The 20,027-nt window shown below is 44.2% G+C and overlaps 1 protein-coding gene and 1 long non-coding RNA gene across 2 annotated transcripts; both read left to right on the plus strand.

Annotated features, from left to right (window-relative positions):
- Positions 1-916: 916 nt before the first annotated feature.
- LOC136501382 (peptidyl-prolyl cis-trans isomerase CYP18-2-like) lies at positions 917-3,347 on the plus strand. The gene is made up of 6 exons (XM_066496895.1): positions 917-1,102; positions 1,216-1,311; positions 1,392-1,453; positions 1,947-2,080; positions 2,574-2,658; positions 3,077-3,347. The coding sequence occupies exons 1-6, from the start codon at positions 1,031-1,033 to the stop codon at positions 3,120-3,122; spliced, it is 495 nt and encodes a 164-aa protein (XP_066352992.1). The 5' UTR covers positions 917-1,030; the 3' UTR covers positions 3,123-3,347.
- Positions 3,348-18,847: 15,500 nt separating this feature from the next.
- On the plus strand, positions 18,848-19,504 carry LOC136501775 (uncharacterized). The gene is made up of 3 exons (XR_010770372.1): positions 18,848-18,966; positions 19,067-19,130; positions 19,443-19,504. It is a non-coding gene; the product is annotated as an uncharacterized lncRNA (long non-coding RNA).
- Positions 19,505-20,027: the final 523 nt, after the last annotated feature.

A 20,027-nucleotide genomic window follows, 5' to 3' on the forward strand; every position in this document is an offset into this window, starting at 1 on the left:
TGGCATATGTTGCTCACTCACATGTACCTGTGGACTAATCACCTGTGTATCTTACATAAACACAATTAGACCACCTAGGTTATCACTCAATTACCAAAACCACACAAGGACCTTTCACGTGCTCATAGTACGCAGAACTTACAGGGGAAACTACGACGTCCCGAGAACTTTAAGTTACATGCTAGCTTATCATTAAGTCATACGGGGGCTACTGTCAGAGATATAGGCTAGGGGTACCTGCACCGCCCATATATCTGATTACCACTACGCTATTGGCTCGACAACCGTCAAGGAGAAGGCCCATAAGGGCTGACGCGGTCGACTAACGTCGAGATCAAGACAAGCCGAGACGGATGTATCCGGACGATAGCTAGGATCAATCCATTGTAACAAACTAGGAACATAATCTGTTAACCCGATCGTCCTCTTTGTAACCCTACCTCTCCTGTTTATATAAAGGAGGGTAGGGACCACGGGCATGGGATCCAACCTTCGTCATTCCAATCTACTCGTAGCTAGGAGCAACAACACCTGTAATTGAGCATACGAATACAAGAGCAGCCATACCACTGGAGTAGCGATTAGCGTGTACCACGGCCTGAACTAGTATAAATCTCTATGTCTCGTGTGCTACCATCCGATTCTGTCTACGCGATCACGTTGCTGGATATTCCCGGAGCAAAACAATACGACACACTCCATTAGAGAATCAAGGAGCTAGAGCTAAGAATTAGGGAGTGAAACTCTACCAAATAGACACATGATGTTTATGCATTTTTCCATAATTCTAATCAAATTTGAAACAACTTGTAGTTTGGAATGGACGGACTAGATATTAGAAAACGGGAAGGGGCGGATATAAGAACACACAATTTCAGGGTTGTTTCTGTAATGTCCGCAAAATATCTCCAAAGCCCCCCTGTACTCCTCTGCCTTCTAGACGAACCCCGCCTCGCTTCTCATCTCCCGTCTCCGCTTTCCACCCGCCGCCGCCGCCGCCCACCTTGCCGTGCCCGGGCCCTTGCCCAGCATGTGGGGTAGCACCGACGGCGGAACGCCGGAGGTCACTCTCGAGACCTCCATGGGCGCAGTCACTGTTGAGGTACCTCCCCTCTCTCCCCTCGGCTGCATCCCCTCTCTTTCCACCTCTCCCTTTGCGCTGGGCCCTTCGCTTCTACTTCATGATTGATGCTGATGGTCCTACTCGATCCGTAGATGTACTACAAGCACGCGCCCAAGACTTGCCGGAACTTCGTCGAGCTCGCGCGCCGCGGCTACTACGACAACGTCATCTTCCACCGCATCATCAAGGTATCTCCTGAGTTTCTTCTTGCTTGTGTTGTCTGATCTTGGTTACTTATTGAGTGGGTGCTGTTCTTGTGCCTTCTTAGGATTTCATTGTGCAAGGTGGGGATCCTACTGGAACCGGCAGAGGTGGCGAGTCCATATATGGGTGAGCAGTCTGTTCACTCCCCTTATTTATTCTTGAATCAACGACTATGTTGTTTCCATAGTTGATTTTGAATGCTAGCCTGCAGCAACAATAGATGTGTATACCCAGTATTCGATGGAGTATAAAGCATACTGTTGGGAAGGATTAGTTACTCTTTTTGTACAACATTTCAGTGGCCATATCCCACTGATTTTTGCCGTGCTATCTATGTGTGTTAGTTTTCGATTAACGATTGCATGTCACATTAGTTGAGTGAATGCTATCTTACAACAGCAGTGGAGCATTAGCATACGTTGTGTTGGGAAAGATTAACTAATACTACTGTGTTTTTGGCTGCTAGTTTGGTCAAAAGCTAATTTGTTAGATGGCTGGTAAGATGTTTCTTTTTTAGGGCTAGCTGTAAGATGAAACTGTCTGCTATTCTTTCTTTTTAGTTGTGAACTTGTGATCCTGTCTAAAATTGGTGCTCTTGCTGCTGTTGCTTTCTTTGCAGAGCAAAGTTTGAGGATGAGATAAAGTCAGAGTTGAAGCACACTGGGGCTGGAATTCTGTCCATGGCGAACGCTGGTCCAAATACGAATGGAAGCCAGTTCTTCATTACTCTTGCGCCTTGTCAGTCACTTGATGGTAAGGATACGCGTCTGCTTTTTTCTTGTCTGATTTCTTTGACCTGTGTCAACCTTTTCACTTGTGTGCTGAAAAACATGCCAACTAACTGATTAAGTATATATTTTTTTGGTGGTGTGCGAATATGAACTGTAAAAAAAAAAAGACATTCAACTATTTTGGTCCTTTCTAATAGAATGGGACCATAAAGAAAGCTGATAAACTATAGAGAAGCAATGTTGACTAAAACTGAGTTAATTAATTTTAAAAGTTTTGAAAGACATAAGTCATCGGTGCTAATACAAACAGTTTAGAGATCATGATGACTACATAACTGTTCTTTTTACTTCCCGCTACTTTTTTCATCTGATATATTCAACGTTAGGAGTTCTTCCCTCTTGAAATGTCAGTTGTCAAATCTGAATTGGTGGATAGATAAATAGCATTTGTGATGAACTTTTCTTCATTTACTATGCTTGCAGTTTCATACAATTAACATGATGTAATGTTCCAGGGAAACATACAATTTTTGGGAGGGTATGCAGAGGAATGGAAATAGTTAAGCGCCTTGGTAGTGTGCAGACTGACAAAAATGACAGGTAAACTTTGTATCTGATCTCTACTGAAGAGAAGGTTTTACTTAGGGCATTGGCATAGGTGCATCGCAGGTCGCAGCATATAGTGTGCAACTGTGCATGACAAGTTTCTTGATATGTGTTTGTTTTTGCCTTTGTATTTGAATGAGCACTATGGCACAATTGATTTCTTACTAAAGAAGAAGATATGCCTGCATTGCACCCTTACAACTATTGATTAGGAAGTTGCATCGGATGTATTGTATGATGCATGATGATTAGACACTACTCTATATAGTAGGCAAACTATATCCCTGTTTTCTGGAATACCATGTTTCCCCCTTTTTTGGTCTGATAGTGAAAACCTCCTGTTTTGGTCTATGATGTCTGAATCCGATCCCTGTTTATGTCCGCTGAACTTTCTTACCTTTGTTTGTTTCAGGCCTATCCATGAAGTGAAAATCTTGCGAGCCATCGTCAAAGATTGAAGCATCGTCGAGATGTAACTGGAATGTTGGTTTAGGCTTAATAATGCCCCGTTCATGTAAGTTGCGTGGACCTTTGGGGAAAGATGAAAGATACAGCTAGTTCCGGCCTGTATGACTCCCGTCTCTCGATCCTCCTGATCTGAAAACCTACCTGATGAGTAGATTGTGTACCTTTTGAGCACGAAGGTGTTTGAAACAACTTATATGCATCTGTGGTTGAGTTTCCATGGAGTATGCTGCGGAAACATTATTGTAGCATGGGTTCACCCAATATTTGTCCTTGTTGATGCGATGGCCAGCCAGTCCAAAACTATCTAAACACTTCTGGTATGAAAGATGTAAAACTGATATGGGACAAAAAAAAAAGAAAAAAAAAAGAAATCTGTCTGGTGAATTGTGTGACGGAGAAGAATTCTGGTTCCAAAACTCGACTAAACACTTTTGATTCCAGCTGCCCTATGCTATCAGGATCTTATCATTTTCTTTCCACGTTTTCATCAACTGCTGACTAATTTATAAATGATTTTATTGTTCCTTCATGCTTTCATTGTTGAAATTTCTTCTGCCCCGTTTCTTAATTTCTCTCTTTCTTAAGGAAGTGACGGAAGTTCTAATCTTGTTATCGCCCTAAAAGCAAGGCTGCATTGGAACTCTCTGCTGAACAATCTAGCACGGCGGTTCCTAGTTGCTGAAAAGCGAAAAGTTATATTCTTCCCTCCAAAGATACTTAAATTTCTTTGTATTTTTCAAAGACTTCAATGGAAGCTTCCGCCTTGCAACCAGTCAACTAGCTAGTTTGCCTAGCAGAGAAATGGAGGGACGACTATTTGTGTGCGCGTGAGTAGCCATTGTGCAAAAAATTGTTAGTTTTTTTTTTCCTGTCATGACTTATGATATAGATTATTCTTACTTTTCTAAATATATCATCTTTACTATGTATTTAGATATAGGTAAAGGCTAGCGCCCGGACGTCTGGATGCAGCTCTCGAGCCTCCTTTGTCACGCGCCTGCAGGGAAAACAGCTCGGTCGCCCACGCCGCAGGGACCACTCAAGCCTGCTCCATTTTCACGCGCCCGCATGCACACACAGCAGCAGGTGGCATGCACGCAACACCAACAAGCGGCACATTGACCCACGCAGCAGCAATAGCAACATACTTTTGAAACATAGTGACCCACGCCCGCATGCACACACACAGCAGCAGGCGGTATGGTCATGCGTCCGCATGCACGCAGCACCAGGCAGCGCGGTGACCCACGCAACAGCAGCACCACGTAATTGCAACACGTGCTCTCCCCTTGAGATCTACTTTTGAAACATCCAAATGAAACGTTTGCAACATACGTCCAAAATATATGAAACACATAAAACATGCGCTTGAAACATGCATGTATTGCCATAGCAACATATGCAACATTCAGATCTACTTTTGCAATATTTAGATAAAACACTTACAACATAAGTCTCAAACATCCGAAACACTCGAAAACATACACTTGAAATATGTGTGTATAGCCATAACAACATATACAACATCTAGATGAACAACATACGTCTGAAACACTTGAAACATAGGCTTACAACATATGTATGTTGTCATTGCAACATATGCAACATCTCAGATATATTTTTGCAACCTCCAGATGAAACACTTGAAACATAAGTATGAAACGCCTGAAGCATTTGAAATATGACATCGACGGCAACCACGACCTACCTGGTGGGGAACTGCGGTATGCAGCAACCTCGGGTCAGTAGGACGTCGCTCCTCGCGCTCGCGCCCATTAGTGTGGCCTGACGCTGCTCCTGTGGGTCTCCCGTGCATGCTCGTGTGAAAGCTCTAGTTTGATTTTGGTGAATTGATGAAACCCTAAGTGCTAACCTAGTTTATCAAAGTAATTATGAGATAGGTAGCATTACTCCAAGTGATGAAGCAATGGTGAAAATCATGATGATGGTGATGGCATGGTGATGATCAAATGCTTGGACATGAAAAAGAAGAAAGAGAAAAAAAACAAAAAGCTCAAGGCAAAGGTGAAACTTGATAGGAGCTTTTTCGTTTTGGTGGTCGAGACACTTAGTGAGTGTGATCACATTTAGGATTAATGGCCGTACTATTAAGAGGGGTAAAACTCGTATCGAAATATGGTTATCAAAGTGCCACTAGATGCTCTAACTCATTGCATATACATTTAGGATCTAGTGGAGTGCTAACACCCTTGAAAACATTTATGAAAATATGCTAACACATGTGCACAATGTGATATACTTGGTGGTTGGCACATTTGAGCAAGGGTAAAGAAGATAGAGTTGAAAAGAAGTTGATTGCGCTGGTCACGGGGTGACCGGACACGTCCGACATGCGTACCGAACGCGTCCGGTACTGTCTCAGTGACAGTGTTCTTGACATGACCGGACGCCTCCGATATCGATACTGGACACGTCCGGTATTCTGTCCTGACGTGGGTAGAGTTGCCAAGGTGACCAGACTCGGGCACAGTGGAGTGACCGAACGCTGACGAGTTACTGTTCAGCGTCAGGTCAAAGTGATATAGCCCGAAGCAGGATTGCAGAGAGCGACCGGACACGTCCGGTCTAAACCAGGAAGTCCTAGGTTTTCAGTGCAATAATTGATCGGACGCTGGGTTTTCAGCTCTCTAAACTCGATCGAACGCTGCGTCTCTCGCGGCCGGTCATTTTGTAATAGCGCATCCGATCACGTAGTTTTACTGTGCACAGAGATAGCCGTTGGGCGCTAATGGCTAAACAATTTGAAAGGAACACATGGCGGTCAGACTACGATTGGCCGCATCGACCGAACGCCACACCGAACGCGTCCGATGCACATGACCTGCGCATTCGGTCGTCCCGTAGTCAGCCCAATAATTAAGCCAACGGCTCTATTGTTTGGGGGTGTCTATAAATATCGTTTGGCCGGCTCTAACTCACTCTCTTGGCCATTTGCATTGACATAGCAACCTTGTGAGCTTAGCCAAAGCCCTTCCACTCATCTCCATCATTGATTCATCATCTTTGTGAGATTGGGAGAGAATCCAAGTGCATTGCTTGAGTGTTTGCATCTAGAGGCACTTGGTATTCGTGTTTCGCTATGGGTTTGGCTTGTTACTCTTGGTGGTTGCCTCCACCTAGACGGTATGGAGCAGTAAAGATCGTCGAGCAGAGGATGGTGATTATCTTCGGCTCCGATCGTGGTGATTGTGAGGGGTTCTTGACCTTTCCCCGGTGGAGAGCCAAAAGGTACTCTAGTAAATTGCTCGTGGCTTGTGTGTTCCTCATATTGTGTTGGTTGTACAGCACCCAATTGAGGGTTTGGCGTGTGATGCCAATTAGCGCGTAAACCTCAAAGTGAGTGAATCGCCATAACGGGGACTAGCTTGCCGACAAGCAAGTGAACCTTGGAGGAAAAATCATTGTGTCTTGATTGTCTCCTTGGTATTCATTGGTATTCACTTATTGGTCATTTGCCATGGCGGTATACCTCTCTACCACTCTCTTGTATTGCATTATACATTCACTTGGATAGAGCTAGTGGTAGTTAAGACTTGATAGTGTATCATTTAATTGTATTACTCTCACTAGGTTGATCACCTAAGTGTACATTAGTGACATAGCTTTGTTGTGATATACTAGAGATCATAGAAAATATAATTGGGTAGGTGTCTTGCAACCCCACGTATAGTGCTAGCGCAAAATTTGCTTTGCCATCTTATTGACTAATCATTTGTCTTAGTGTTGTTGTAGAAATTTTTAATAGGCTATTCACCCCACTCTAGCCATTAGGACCTTTCATCATGGCCCAAGCTCATGCCCGTCGGCATAGCCCCACTGTTGGTACTCCAGCATCACTATGTACTTGCTCAGCAGTAGTCAGCGTCGTCCGCTCACAGGGGATGGGGCGCGGCCGACGATGGGGTGTGGCCCGGTGGGAGGAAGGGCATGGCGCAGCAAGAGATGGGCGCGCGATGGGGGAAGGTGGCTGGTAGATGAGCGGCCACGTTGTGGCTCAGCCACACACGCAGCCCGACTCGGTGACCTATGCCTGGCCTAGGAGGGGCATGGGGCAGTGGCCGACAGGGTGCCTCTCGAGCAGCTCGGCTTTGGCGCTCGGGGCGGCAGTGCTCGCGCTCGAAGTCGGAGGCAGAATCTTGCGTCGTGGCCTTGGGGCTCGGGGTCAACCGATCGCTTCGGATGAGAGGATGAAGAGTGGGGATTTTTTTGTTTTTAGGAGATGCGGCTCGATTGTAACACCCTCGGTGTTATGCCCTAACAAACTACTAAATCATGTCATGAGCATCATGTTTATGTAGTAATGCATGTGATAGAAGGTGTTGATAAATTTCTTGTAGCCTAAAATGACCATTAAGAATGTTAAATTGAAATTTATTTGATAACTTATGTTATGTCAAGTAGGGTGGAAAACCAATTTTTATTGAGCAAAAGTATTATAGAACATGTGTTTGACACCTAAATAAGGTTTGAAATACAAACTTTGTAGATGACAATACAACTCTTGCTATAGAAAAATAATATGACTAGCTAGTATTTCTAATGGCTTGGAAATGGAACTTGAAGTCAAATTCAGCTCAAGACTTGAAAGAAATTTTAAGTTTGAAAATAGTGTGACAATGCCATGCTGGCGAATTAATTCTAGAAAATCTAGCTATAGGTCAATGCCATGTTTTTGCTCCTTATGGTAGACTGATGTGCCCTCGTTAGCATGATCGAGGTTGATTAGCTTCAACTATGTTAGGATAGTTTTTAGACACGCTTTAAAATTCATGCACGTCATATGCTTGGCTCGGGCGCACGGTCACCTCGTGTGGCCACTCGGCATCACACGGCTAGCCATGTTCCACTCGGTGCGATGCTGACCCGGTCGGCCTATCTGGCCATAAGTTGGCCGTGGCCGGCTCTAGCGGGCCACTGTCATCACCCTATAGCTGCTGGCCATCGCGCTACTGCCCCCGCTACCGCTCGTCCAACCTCATGCTATGGTGCGGCTGCTGCCCTCCTCGCCATCATGCGTGTGGGCTTGTCCTTGCTGTCAGTGCCATTGTGTCATCATCGCATCCACGCTCTCTGCAATCCTACGTCGCTACCTGGCCCTATCCGATGGCACTGTCTTTGTCGCATGGGCACTGCCGACCAGGCCGTGCACAGGGTCAAGCCGATGTCATGGCGGCCTTCATCTTGCCAATTTGGCACTCTTTCCACAGCTCAAATCACCTACTCGCTGAGCCACTGCCTGCCTTCGTAGTCATGTTGCACTAATTGCCCTGTTCACTTGGCTGATAAGCCATGGCTGAAAGTACTGTTAGCTGATTTGTTGTGAAAGCAAAATAGTGTTCGTTGGCTGAAAAAGTACGGCTTATAAGCCAAGCAAATAGGGCAAATGCCCGTGTTGCGGTGTCACTGCCCTCCTCGCGTTGTCTTGTTGCACCGGCCCTGTGAGACGATCCCACACGCGATTGCTGCTTCACTGCCGCCGCCCATGTCCTGCCATGGCCATGCAGTCCCATCATGACACTTCATGACGCTCTCTCTCTGAGTCTTTCCTGTACGAACACCTTGATTCATTAACGCAGCCTTGACCAAAGCAGGCATAGCCTTGAAGAGCTGCTGCCCCCGCCTGCCTTTGTTGCCAATAGAATCGCCCGCTTCGCACAACAAATACGTGCGGTTCAGGACACCACACCTCAATTCACCGTTCTAGTAGTTAGATAGGAAAGCCAGCTAGCAGCCCGACCCTCACCTTAGTGCAACCGAGCACTACTGGTGGCCAATTTCTAGTTTTTCTCGCTGTCGGCCAGGTGCGCCGCCGTGTCAGTGAAATTGGGGTAAGGTCCCAACTAGTTCAATTGTTTGTATCTATGAGCTCGCCTTGACCTCCTCTATTTGGTGCTCACGCCATTTGGCCAGGGCGCTTACCAGAGATGTGGTGACACATGGGTGTCCATCCCGGAGCACCGCCGCCCTAGTGGCTCACACATGACTAGGCCACCTCGGCACTCCTCCGCCTCAACCATCACCATAGCACTAATTCTGATGAGCTACTAGTGCTTACCCGCTATCCCTACCACCAAGAGAGAACCTTAGGTCACCGGAACAGTTGCACCACCACCATGGATGGCCACTCGTCGCTGTAGCCCATGATAGTGCGCCTCTGAGTTCCTAACCGCCACCCATCCTTGCACGTTTAGCTATAGATGATGGCCGGCCCCTTACTTCCATCGTAGCACGCCTAGGTTGCCCGGCGTAACCGCCTTATGCCGTCGACCAACGCGCGAGGGGATCCCTAGGGACCTCCCTATGGTAAAGGTGAAAATTTCCGAGGGTATAGTTGCAAGATTACTGATGGTAGAAATAGTGCGTATAGTAGTCATGTTATTATCTAAAAGCACGAGGGCTTTTCTGCAAAGCCGCTGTCGCGCGCAAGCCTCCTGGCCTTGGTCCATGTTGGGACATCGCGACATGCGCGGCAACCGCGCCCGCGCTGGGCCGTCTAGTCTACTAGGTCGAATGCTTGCCACCAGCCCTTTTTGTTTTCTAAAGCATTTTCTAATTTTGTTTCTAAGGTAAACTTGTAAATTCAATATAAATTTATATAGTTAACCAAAAATTATGAAACCAATTTTGTTAGGTTCCTAAAATCATGATCTATCTGCTAGTATATTTTGTTCACATAGTTTTATAATATTTTCTAGAGTTATCTAATTAATTTGAGATGCTTAATATTGTATGATATAAACTTGTAGGAATTGTCGTGATAAATTGGTGATAGTGTTGGCTCTAAAACTTTCAAAGCAAATACCTCACATTATTAGGTGCTCACTATAATTTTTGTAGCTCCATAATAATTAGTTTGCTAAGGTAGCTAAATGAGCCCTAGTTTGAAAATATGTCTAATCAATAAAATGCCAAAATACCTTGGGATTTTAGAGCTAAAACATTTTTTCAGAGGTGAAGCCTTACTTGATGATGTGGATACATAGACTAGTATGTGAGTCATTAAAGCTAGCTTGTTAGCTTGTAGAGCGTAATCGTATTTTTAAGAGTTGCGGTTACCGTTGATTAATTGCGTCTTTATGTTGCATCCACGTATATCATAATAGGAGCAACGATGGATCATGGACTCGACTAAAGTAGCAGAAAAGATGGTGCCTTTATGATCGTGTCACTAGGGGAATGCTAATCCTTGGTTATATCTTGCCCAGGCAAGCCTCGATGCATAACCTCTTATTTTTGGACAATCACTATTTATATATGTTATGTGCATTTATGTTACAGGAATTTTATGAAAACCATCTGCATAAATATACATGTCCTATGAGTCCTACTAGTACAGGTTTGAGTAGTTGCTATGCTTAGGTTTTCCATAGCGCGAGTAACCTATCGTTACTCATAATAGGTGATTATTACTACTACTCTCATAATAAAATGATGAAAGGAAGAATGGAGACAAGATAGGGATATGATATGGGTATTGATGGGTGTAATAGGTTGTGTTCCACGGCCAATGGGGCTTAGCTTGGTTACACTATTTTCCCTGCTCATGTCGATTAAGGATTGTCCATTGCTGTGGATGGTAGTCAGGTGATAGACTTATTATCCTGAGCACATACTTGCTTATGGGAGTGGGAAGGCTCGTTACGCCCTTATCGTGGGTTTTGGCTCTTTTTGGACCGACTGATTGGAGGCAGGAAAAGGTGGAGGTCTAAGCACCATACTAAGACCGGGTCTCAAGTGTTGGGGCTTGGAGTCCAAGTTTGGACGGGGACCTGGACCTCGTGATAGGAGTGGAATGGGTTGGTCTTGTTTATTCCTGGGTACAAATGGGGCGTGTGTTTCGAGGTACCCAGCTGGGAGATATTAATTCACGAATCGTCGTTTTGTGAGATGGTACGACTTGGCTATGGTCTAGCACCGTAGTAAGAACTAGAATATAAAAGATGGTAAAATGGTTCTGATTGCTCACCACCTACTTGTAAGTAGCATAGGAGCTTACATAAAATGGATAGTCAATTAACTAATAATGACTGCTAATAAAATTTAATATAAGAATGCACATTTAGTAATACTTCCGTAGATGCAATAACCCATAAGCCAAAATAAGCCTTGCATATCTTTGTAGTCTTTTACTTTCCTTCTATCGGGTAAGTCTTGCTGAGTATAATCGAGTAGTCAGGGTTTTATTCCCTCTGTTGCAGGTGATCGGAGGATACATAGAGCTGACCCTTGTATGTGGAAACCTCCTGGTGGGCTCAGAGAGGATTCCTTTCATGCTACGACCGTAGTGTTTATTTATAACCCTCACTAAAGGTTTTTTATAAGAAAAGATGTAAAATCTGCTAGCATCTCTTGTATAAAAATATCCACTATGTTAATGCTCTACCATATCATTAAATTAATCTTTGCTTCCTCTGTAACTTTGATAACATTGTTATATTCTGCTGTTATAAACAATTGAGGTAATATTCTACTACTATAATAAAGTGATGTAAGAAATGACTTAAGAATGTTGTAAGCTTTATTCTCTCATTTATGATCCTGATGGAAAAATGTGGATTTTTGAGTTCTCCTTTAGGGTGTGCTCGATGGAACTGTGTAGTTTAGTGTCCTCTCTTGAGTACTTAGTGTCTAATGTAAGACAAGTACTCCTAGGAGGTATTAGATTAGGCGGTTCTACCACATCAGTCATGTATAGGTGTGGGAGCCGCGTCCCGATGTGGGTCACGGACGGATGCCCATGTCGTATCATTATTGTTAGACAACCAATATCTAGTGCTTAGTTGTCATGAATCTACTCTTGTGCTCCTAGAAAGTTGCAATTGTTGCACTCTGTAATTTGTCTTCTGCATGGAACATCTGCACGCCCTACCATGGCGGTTTGCACGCCCTAATCCACATGCAGGCACGTAGGCACTTCAGGGAAAATGCGTTGGAGACAGTTCTCATGAGCAATTATAGCCACATATCGTGGATTTGTGACATGTACCCATGCACATGCATCCAGCAAATGAATTGGTTGCTTAAAATTAAGAATAATTAGAAAAAAATTATATCCCTTTCATGTGTTGGATGTATGAGCATGTACATGTATTACAAATCCATGATGGGTGCCCATTTAGCTCTGTGAGGACTACCTCCATCCATTTTTTCCCAACACATTGCCCATGATTTGGCATGCCAACAGTTGTCACCCATCATAATAAGCCGACATAAGGTTTTGTTGGAGTGGGTCCAACTATTTCATCCAATTCATCTGCCAAGGCTTATACGAAGCTGAAACAGAAGCCAAAAAGGAACGACGCAACTAACGCCTAGACGCCCAGCTATAGGGGCGTGTCCGGATGCACCTAGTCCACAAAATGTTTTGATCCCGACCGCGGCTCATACTCCCGCTGCTCCCCATGGGATCATCTATCTGATGTGACTAGAACGAGCGCACCCCCGCATATGAAAACGAGCGCGCCCCCACATGCGGCTTATCCACCGTTGCGCCACCGTACCTCATCGCATTGCCATCCCCCGCCATGCCACCATCCCCTACACGTCCATTTCCCTCCATGCCCCATAATGGAAATGGGGATCCTAATCTTTCACCATGTAGAGGTAACTATCGTTGTGGCGGAGAATGACACACCGATCCGGCTTCAGATCGAAAGATCAAACCCTGCAATCTTAGCACCACAGCTCCTCTGGTTATCAACCAAGTCACAGACTAGGTTGACCTCACCAAGAAGGCTAATCCCTGCCTGTGCAATGAAGAACACAAGCAAGAACAAGAAAGAACACAACCAAATTGCAGATGAATGATTAATCTCACGAAGTTAGGATCTCACAAACTGATGAATGGCGAAACTGTTCTTGACAGAATAATCTAAGCAAAACCCAAAACCTAATGACGGCAGCAACGTATGATTATAAAGGTCTTAGGGTCGTTGCCTACCCTAGACGCGCCCCCTAATGGGCCCAAACACGATACACGGTCCAACGGACCAAAAGACGGTGTCGTAGCACCCTGGCAGATTCTAGATGCTGACTTATTTCAATGATTCCTATTGATTCCAAAGAGCTTTTGACATGAAACAACTTGGATTGGCTTCCTTATCAAATTAGCTTTCCATCCATATGTGGATCGTCGAAAACAGAGTCTAGATGCATCCTGGGTGACCAATTTAAGGTAGACTGGTCCTGAAGGCCGAGGCAGACTCGAAACCATTCTATTGGATGTCCACTTATTTTGATGATTCCTGTTGACTCCCATTGAATTTTAAGGTGGGACCAGTTCCATTGGAATCTCCATGAAATTATCTTTCCATCCATATAAAGAACGCCCAAAACAGACACCGTATGCGATTTGGGCGTCGTTTTTAGTATGTGCTGCTCCTAGACTCCAAGACGGGCTCGAACTTGAGTTGCTTTGGGCCTCCACCTCGGGACTCGAACCGAATTAGCCTCGGGCCTCTTTCTTGACTTGGACACCCTTGCTGGCCTCCTACCCCTCCATACCATGCGCCAAACATGGTCGTATGCATGGGTGTCATGTCCTCATCATCCTCCCCTTCTTGATGAAAAGCCGTCCTCGGCGTCGATTGTGCTTGAAACTGATCCTGCACAACATAAAGGAGAACGGGGTTGCGAGGACAAAGAAAACTAAAATAATTGTGAGAAAGAACATGACCATGTTTCCAAGTTTCTAGCATGTCATCTCGCATAAAAATTTTAGCAAGCATGTAGACTCCATGATCCGAATGCACACGATGTATGTCAACATTATCCTGTAAAAGATTAGAACTAACCAAAGACAATACAGGAATAGATGGTCGAGCAGACATAGGTAGCAACCAGCAATGCTCCCCTTCTTGGAAGTGAACTTGTTTCTTTGAGGAATATGAGAAAATGTTTGTATTATTATGGCTGTCCTCTAAATGATTATAATCTTATACAACAAAAGGAGAATTCATATTATTACGAATGTATACTCGATGTATCATATATTGTCCCTTATTGTTATATCTGCCAATAACATGATATGTGTGTTTAGAAAACCAAGGCAAATTAGCATATTTAAAAAGGCTCTCCTCCAAACAATCTAGGTTACACAAAACATCAAATTCAATGTAACCCAAAGTATGTAAAGAAGTCAACAGTTTGAACTCATCAGTTTTAGTAGCAATATGAATAACATGTTTATTTTTAGCACAAGTGACTGGTTCCAAAATATGTAAGACTGAAGCATCATCAACCAATTCATCTTTATCACAAGGAACTTCAAGCAAATTATCATGGGACAGAGATAAATTAAGAGAGGTTTCCACTAACAATTGCTCTATGATCGCATGGTTTGTGGAAAAATTTAGTACATTAAAACAATTCTCACCTGCACCATGGGCATTACCTATGTTCTCAGCAGGAGTAATAGGTGCATTGTGAAGTGATGGTTCTGAATTTGCATATGAGGTTGTGAGCTCCTCATTTTCTTCCATGTCATCCTCTCGCTTATGGATAGTATCCTGTAGAAGGTTAGTCATAGCAAGAGGAATAACAACAGACTCTTCCTCTAAATGGTGCACCTTAGCATATGAAGTCAAAATAGAAGGTGGATTAACAAAGGTTTCCCGCATAAAGAGTTTCATATCATTCCAAGTTTGAGGTTTATCAGAAGGATCTAAAGACTCCCACCAAGATAAAGCAGAATGTCGCAAAACACTAGCTGCATTTTTTACCTTCCTCCTTGGACACATAAAGCGAGTAGCAAATATGTTATCTATGGAAATTTCCCACTCCATGTACGCATCAGCACCTATACCATCATAAGTCGGTGGATATAAACAACCTGTCATTGTTAGAAGATAACAAAAGACAACACAAAAGTATTATCCCTATCAAATGACTACGTGGTTGCAGTGGTGTCACTTTTCACAGCAAGTGGAAGCGTCTTACCAAGCTCTTACAAAGTTCTTACCAACGCAAGCAATGGGCAGTACGACCAGCGGCTGGTTTGTGATACCTGTGTGAGGCAGTGGTACCGAGATTGCAAGGGCCTTTTTCTGTACTAATCTGAAGTATATATGTGGAGCTTGGGAGGCTTAAAATATGGTAGCAAGGAATAGCAATAATTTAATTCAGAAATTGCAAGATTGAAAAGTAGTCTCAAGCTAGTCTATGTTGTCGGCCTAAACTCATCCCGGACCTAGTTCAAGAAAGCAACAGTAGAGCTTGGCACAAAGATTCAAAGGGTGCAAGCACTTCTAAATTGTTTTTTTTCACTTTCTTTTTTTTCTTGCTCTTTTTTCTTCTTCTTCTTTTCTCTCTTTTTTGGTGCGCCTTTTTCTTTTCTTTTCTTTTCTTTTTTTTGCACCTTCTGCCTTTTGCCTTTTTCCTTTAATCAGAATGTGCCGCAAAATAATATTTCAAGATACAACTTGCTGTGACAAAAAACTAGAGCGATAGAGCTAGGCACATCCACAGCAGCAGCAAGTTCTTTGGCGCCGATCAAGGAAAACTTAGAAGAAACCTCTTCCTTCTATAACACGCTGACTTTTCTTTTCTTTTTTAATGGCTTGAAAAAAACAAAGCAAGCTAGACCAGTTCTAATGGCGCAGACAACACCAGAACGTGTTGTAGAAAAATGACCAAGGCATGCACTAAAACAAATGAACTATCGTGATACTCTTGGAGATTTAAAACTTAGGCCTTCCAAATAAACTATCATGATGAGGACATGACACCCATGCATACGACCATGTTTGGCACATGGTATGGAGGGGTAGGAGGCCAGCAAGGGTGTCCAAGTCAAGAAGGAGGCCCAAGGCTAATTCGGTTCGAGTCCCCGAGGCGGAGGCCCAAAGCAACTCAAGTTCGAGCCCGTTTCAGAATCTAGGAGCATGTTTGGCACATGGTATGGAGGGGTAGGAGGCCAGCAAGGGTGTCCAAGTCAAGAAGGAGGCCCAAGGCTAATTCGGTTCGAGTCCCCGAGGCAGAGGCCCAAAGCAACTCAAGTTCGAGCCCATCTCAAAGTCTAGGAGCAGCACATACTAAAAACGACGCCCAGGTTGACATTAAGTAGAGGTAACTATCGTTGTGGCGGAGAATGACACACCGATCCGGCTTCAGATCGAAAGATCGAACCCTGCAATCTTAGCACCATAACTCCTCTGGTTATCATCAAGTCATAGACCAGGTTGACCTCACCAAGAAGTCTAATCCCTGCCTGCGCAACGAAGAACACAAGCAAGAACAAGAAAGAACACAACCAAATTGCAGATGAATGATTAATCTCACGAAGTTGGGGTCTCACAAACCGATGAACGGCGAAACTGTTCTTGACAGAATAATCTAAGCAAAAACCAAAACCTAATAATGGTGGCGGCATATGATTATAAAGGTCTTAGGGTCATCGCCTACCCTGGATGCGCCCCCTAATGGGCCCAAACACGATACACGGTCCAACGGACCAAAAGACGGTGTCGCAGCACCCTGGCAGATTCTGCATGCTGACTTGTTTGGACGATTCCTGTTGATTCCGAAGAGCTTTTGATGTGCAACAACTTGGATTGGCTTCCTTATCAAATTAGCTTTCCATCCATATATGGATCGTCAAAAACGGAGTCCGGATGCGTCCTGGGTGACTAGTTTAAGGCAGACTGGTCCTAGAGGCCGAGGCAGACTCGAAATCATTCTGTTGGACGTCCACTTGTTTTGATTATTCCCGTTGACTCCCATTGAATTTTATGGTGGGACCAGTTCCATTGGAAGCTCCATGAAATTATCTTTCCATCCATATAAAGAACGCCCAAAACCGACACCGTATACGACCTGGGCGTCGTTTTTAGTACGTGCTGCTCCTAGACTTTGAGACGGGCTCGAACTTGAGTTGCTTTAGGCCTGCACCTCGGGGACTCGAACCGAATTAGCCTCGGGCCTTCTCTTGACTTGGACACCCTTGCTGGCCTCCTACCCCTCCATACCATGCGCCAAACATGGTCGTATGCATGGGTGTCATGTCCTCATCACCCCATCCCCACCGTGCTCTATCACCTTGCAACATGGAGAATGTGGGATGCAAACATCAGAAGTATTACTTGTTTGCAACATCATAACAAGTCTACTACAACATTAGAACAAGGCAACTGCAACAACAGAACAAAACAATTGCAATGCGAGATACAAGATTAGAAAAAAGAGACTAATGTAACAAAGAAATATTACTTGTTGCAACATCAAAACAAAGCTACTGCAACAACAGAACAAAGCGCAATGCGAGAAAGCAACATCTGGAAAAAAAGACTAATGCAACAAAGAAATATTACTTATTACAACATCAGAACAAGGCTACTGCAATGCAAGATGCAACATGAGAAACAAAAAAGAGACTAATGCAACAAAGAAATATTACTTGTTGCAATAGCAAAACTAGACTACTGCAACAGAGCTCGCCAGAACCCTAGCCATCGCCTCGTCCCTCAGATCTAGAGGAGGAGGAGGAGGAGGTGGAGGCTCAGATCCAGAAGAGGAGGAGGAGGAGGAGCGCTTAGATCCAGTGGACTAGATGGAGGAGGAGGGCTCAGATCCAGACCTATCTCGCTAGAGTCGCCACCATCACCCTCGTCTCTAGTGGGGGTCGCATGGAGGTCACGGAGGGAGGGAGGGAGCAGCGGCGGCAGCGACCTACGCGGGCACAGCGTCTATCCTAGGGTGGCTCGTAGAACGGCGTGCAGCATGGAGGTCATGGAGGGAGGGAGGGAATGACGACAGCGACCTACGCTGGCGTGACAACGAGTGGGTGCGGAGAGCGGGGGAAGAGCGAGCGAGTGGACCGAGCAAGTGGGCGCAGGGGGTCATGGGGTGGATGGGAGTGGGGGGTCATGGCCTCAGTCAAGTCGTTCCTGTGTGGGTCCACCCGGATGGGACGGACACTCGCACTGGTATCATTATCGAAAAGGAATTGTTCATCATTGTGGGTACATTCGTAACACATCTTGTGTTGGTTTGGACTCTCATTGGCATTGGTTTTGTTGTTGAAAGTCTTAATCAACCATCGGTCTTCTCTTGTTGGCAAAGGTGAAAGCTCCCAATTTTCTGTTAAGTGATATTTTGGTGTAACCAAGTACTAGTGTCAGACAGTTGTGGTTTGTTTTAGTTACGTTTGTCCACTTGCTAAAGCTGGTGAACGATGTTAATTATCGAAGTTGATTGACAATTAGCATCAGAGTCGTTATTACATGGCCTAGGAGTGTGGGCAATGACTTCGGCTCACCGGGTGGTTCAAGAGATTAGAGGTTCTCTACGTGTCATAGCCCATACTCACCAAGATCAACTATATCAATTGGTCATTCCTCATGACGGACTGAAGGTCAACTTGTAGGTTGGTGATCTTTGGAACACTATGCTAGATTTGGACATCACTGCCGGCCTCATCACTATCGGATTTGTGACAACTGACAGTGATGTACCTTCACTACCGGTTATGAGCTTTAAAATGAAAAAAATGATTGGGGCTGGGCTAAAATTGGCAATGAAGGACCACATCACTACCGGTTTGTGGCTTGAACCGATAGTGTTTTGGCAGCCACTCATCACTACCGGTTTAAGCCAATAGCCGACAGTGATTGGGCTCTATCACTGTTGGTTCTAGCCAAGAACCGACGGTGATAAGCCTACAACACAAAAAGGTTGCAGCCGTCCTCTCCTTCCTCCTCTCTTCCATCCTGAGAATAGAGGTGTGCGTTTGGACCCTTCTCTCCATTGTTGCGGCTGCTCTTCACCATGAAGCTAGTGCTTGGATTTTGAAGAATGGCTTGATCTTTTTGCTTTAAGGTTAGTAACAAACATCCACTCCTTTGATTTTGTTGCTTAATTAGCTTCGTTTTGATGGCTACATTGCTTGATTCTCATTCTAGTTCTTTCTCCATTCTAGAGAGCACTTTTCCAATTGGACATTTATGCAAGGCTCAAATTGTGGTGAATCCATCATCCAAACGGTTGGTGTCTATGAACACATTTAAATTCCTAGCTAATTATTCCATGGTGGTCAAGATCATCATTGTTAGTATGTGATGCTATAATTAGTTCTTAGAAGTAGAGTAGAATAGATGTTCTTCATTATTGCACAATAATTGTTTTCTACTATGATTTTCAATTTACAGGGCTGGGGCTACCAATTTCAATTTTTCAATAATTAGTGTACAATAATGTTTTCCAAAAATGGTACTTTCGAGCTACAATTGTTTTTCATAAAGCTCAATTTCTTATTAATTCTTTGTAATTACTATCTCAGTATTTTTTTTGTGTAGAGATGGATCGAGAGTGGATGCATCTGTCCCGAACGAACAAGTGGTACATGCATGGCGTCAGCCAGTTTATTACCGATGCCAAAGCCCATGCTAGGAATGGGAACCCTGTCTTCTGCCCATGCAAAGATTGCAAGAATCATAGGAACTTTCATTAAGTTGAGTCTATATGATCGCACTTGATTACCAGGGGGTTCATGCCAAACTATATGATATGGACTATGCATGGTGAGGTTGGTGTGAATGTTCTATAGGAAAATGATGATGATGTGGACATGCCTAAAATAGCCATCCATGATGCTGACGAGGAACCCGGTGTCAATATGGAACCTATGGCCACAGTTAATAATGTGTTTAGGAACACGCTAGCTGATGACACCAAGGATAACGATGGCATTTCTCAGCTGCTACGTAATGTAGAGACCGGATGTCTTAGTGAAAGACAATTGAGAAAGCTAGAGAAAATGAGACAAGATAGCAAAACACTATTGTATAGGAATTGTCCAATGAGCAAACTAGAAGCCGATATCATGCTTTTAGAGTTCAAATCGATAAACAGATTGAGCGATAAAGGCTTCGATTAGTTGT

Source organism: Miscanthus floridulus, chromosome 13 (genome assembly GCF_019320115.1).
Source record: "Miscanthus floridulus cultivar M001 chromosome 13, ASM1932011v1, whole genome shotgun sequence".
Taxonomy (NCBI): domain Eukaryota; kingdom Viridiplantae; phylum Streptophyta; class Magnoliopsida; order Poales; family Poaceae; genus Miscanthus; species Miscanthus floridulus.

Bases quoted from the DNA above. Each gene is read 5' to 3' on its own strand.
- LOC136501382 (XM_066496895.1), top strand. From the start codon at position 1,031: ATGTGGGGTAGCACCGACGGCGGAACGCCGGAGGTCACTCTCGAGACC. The intron at 1,312-1,391 runs GTATCTCCTGAG...GTGCCTTCTTAG, and splicing joins TCTTCCACCGCATCATCAAG to GATTTCATTGTGCAAGGTGG. The intron at 2,081-2,573 runs GTAAGGATACGC...GTAATGTTCCAG, and splicing joins GCCTTGTCAGTCACTTGATG to GGAAACATACAATTTTTGGG.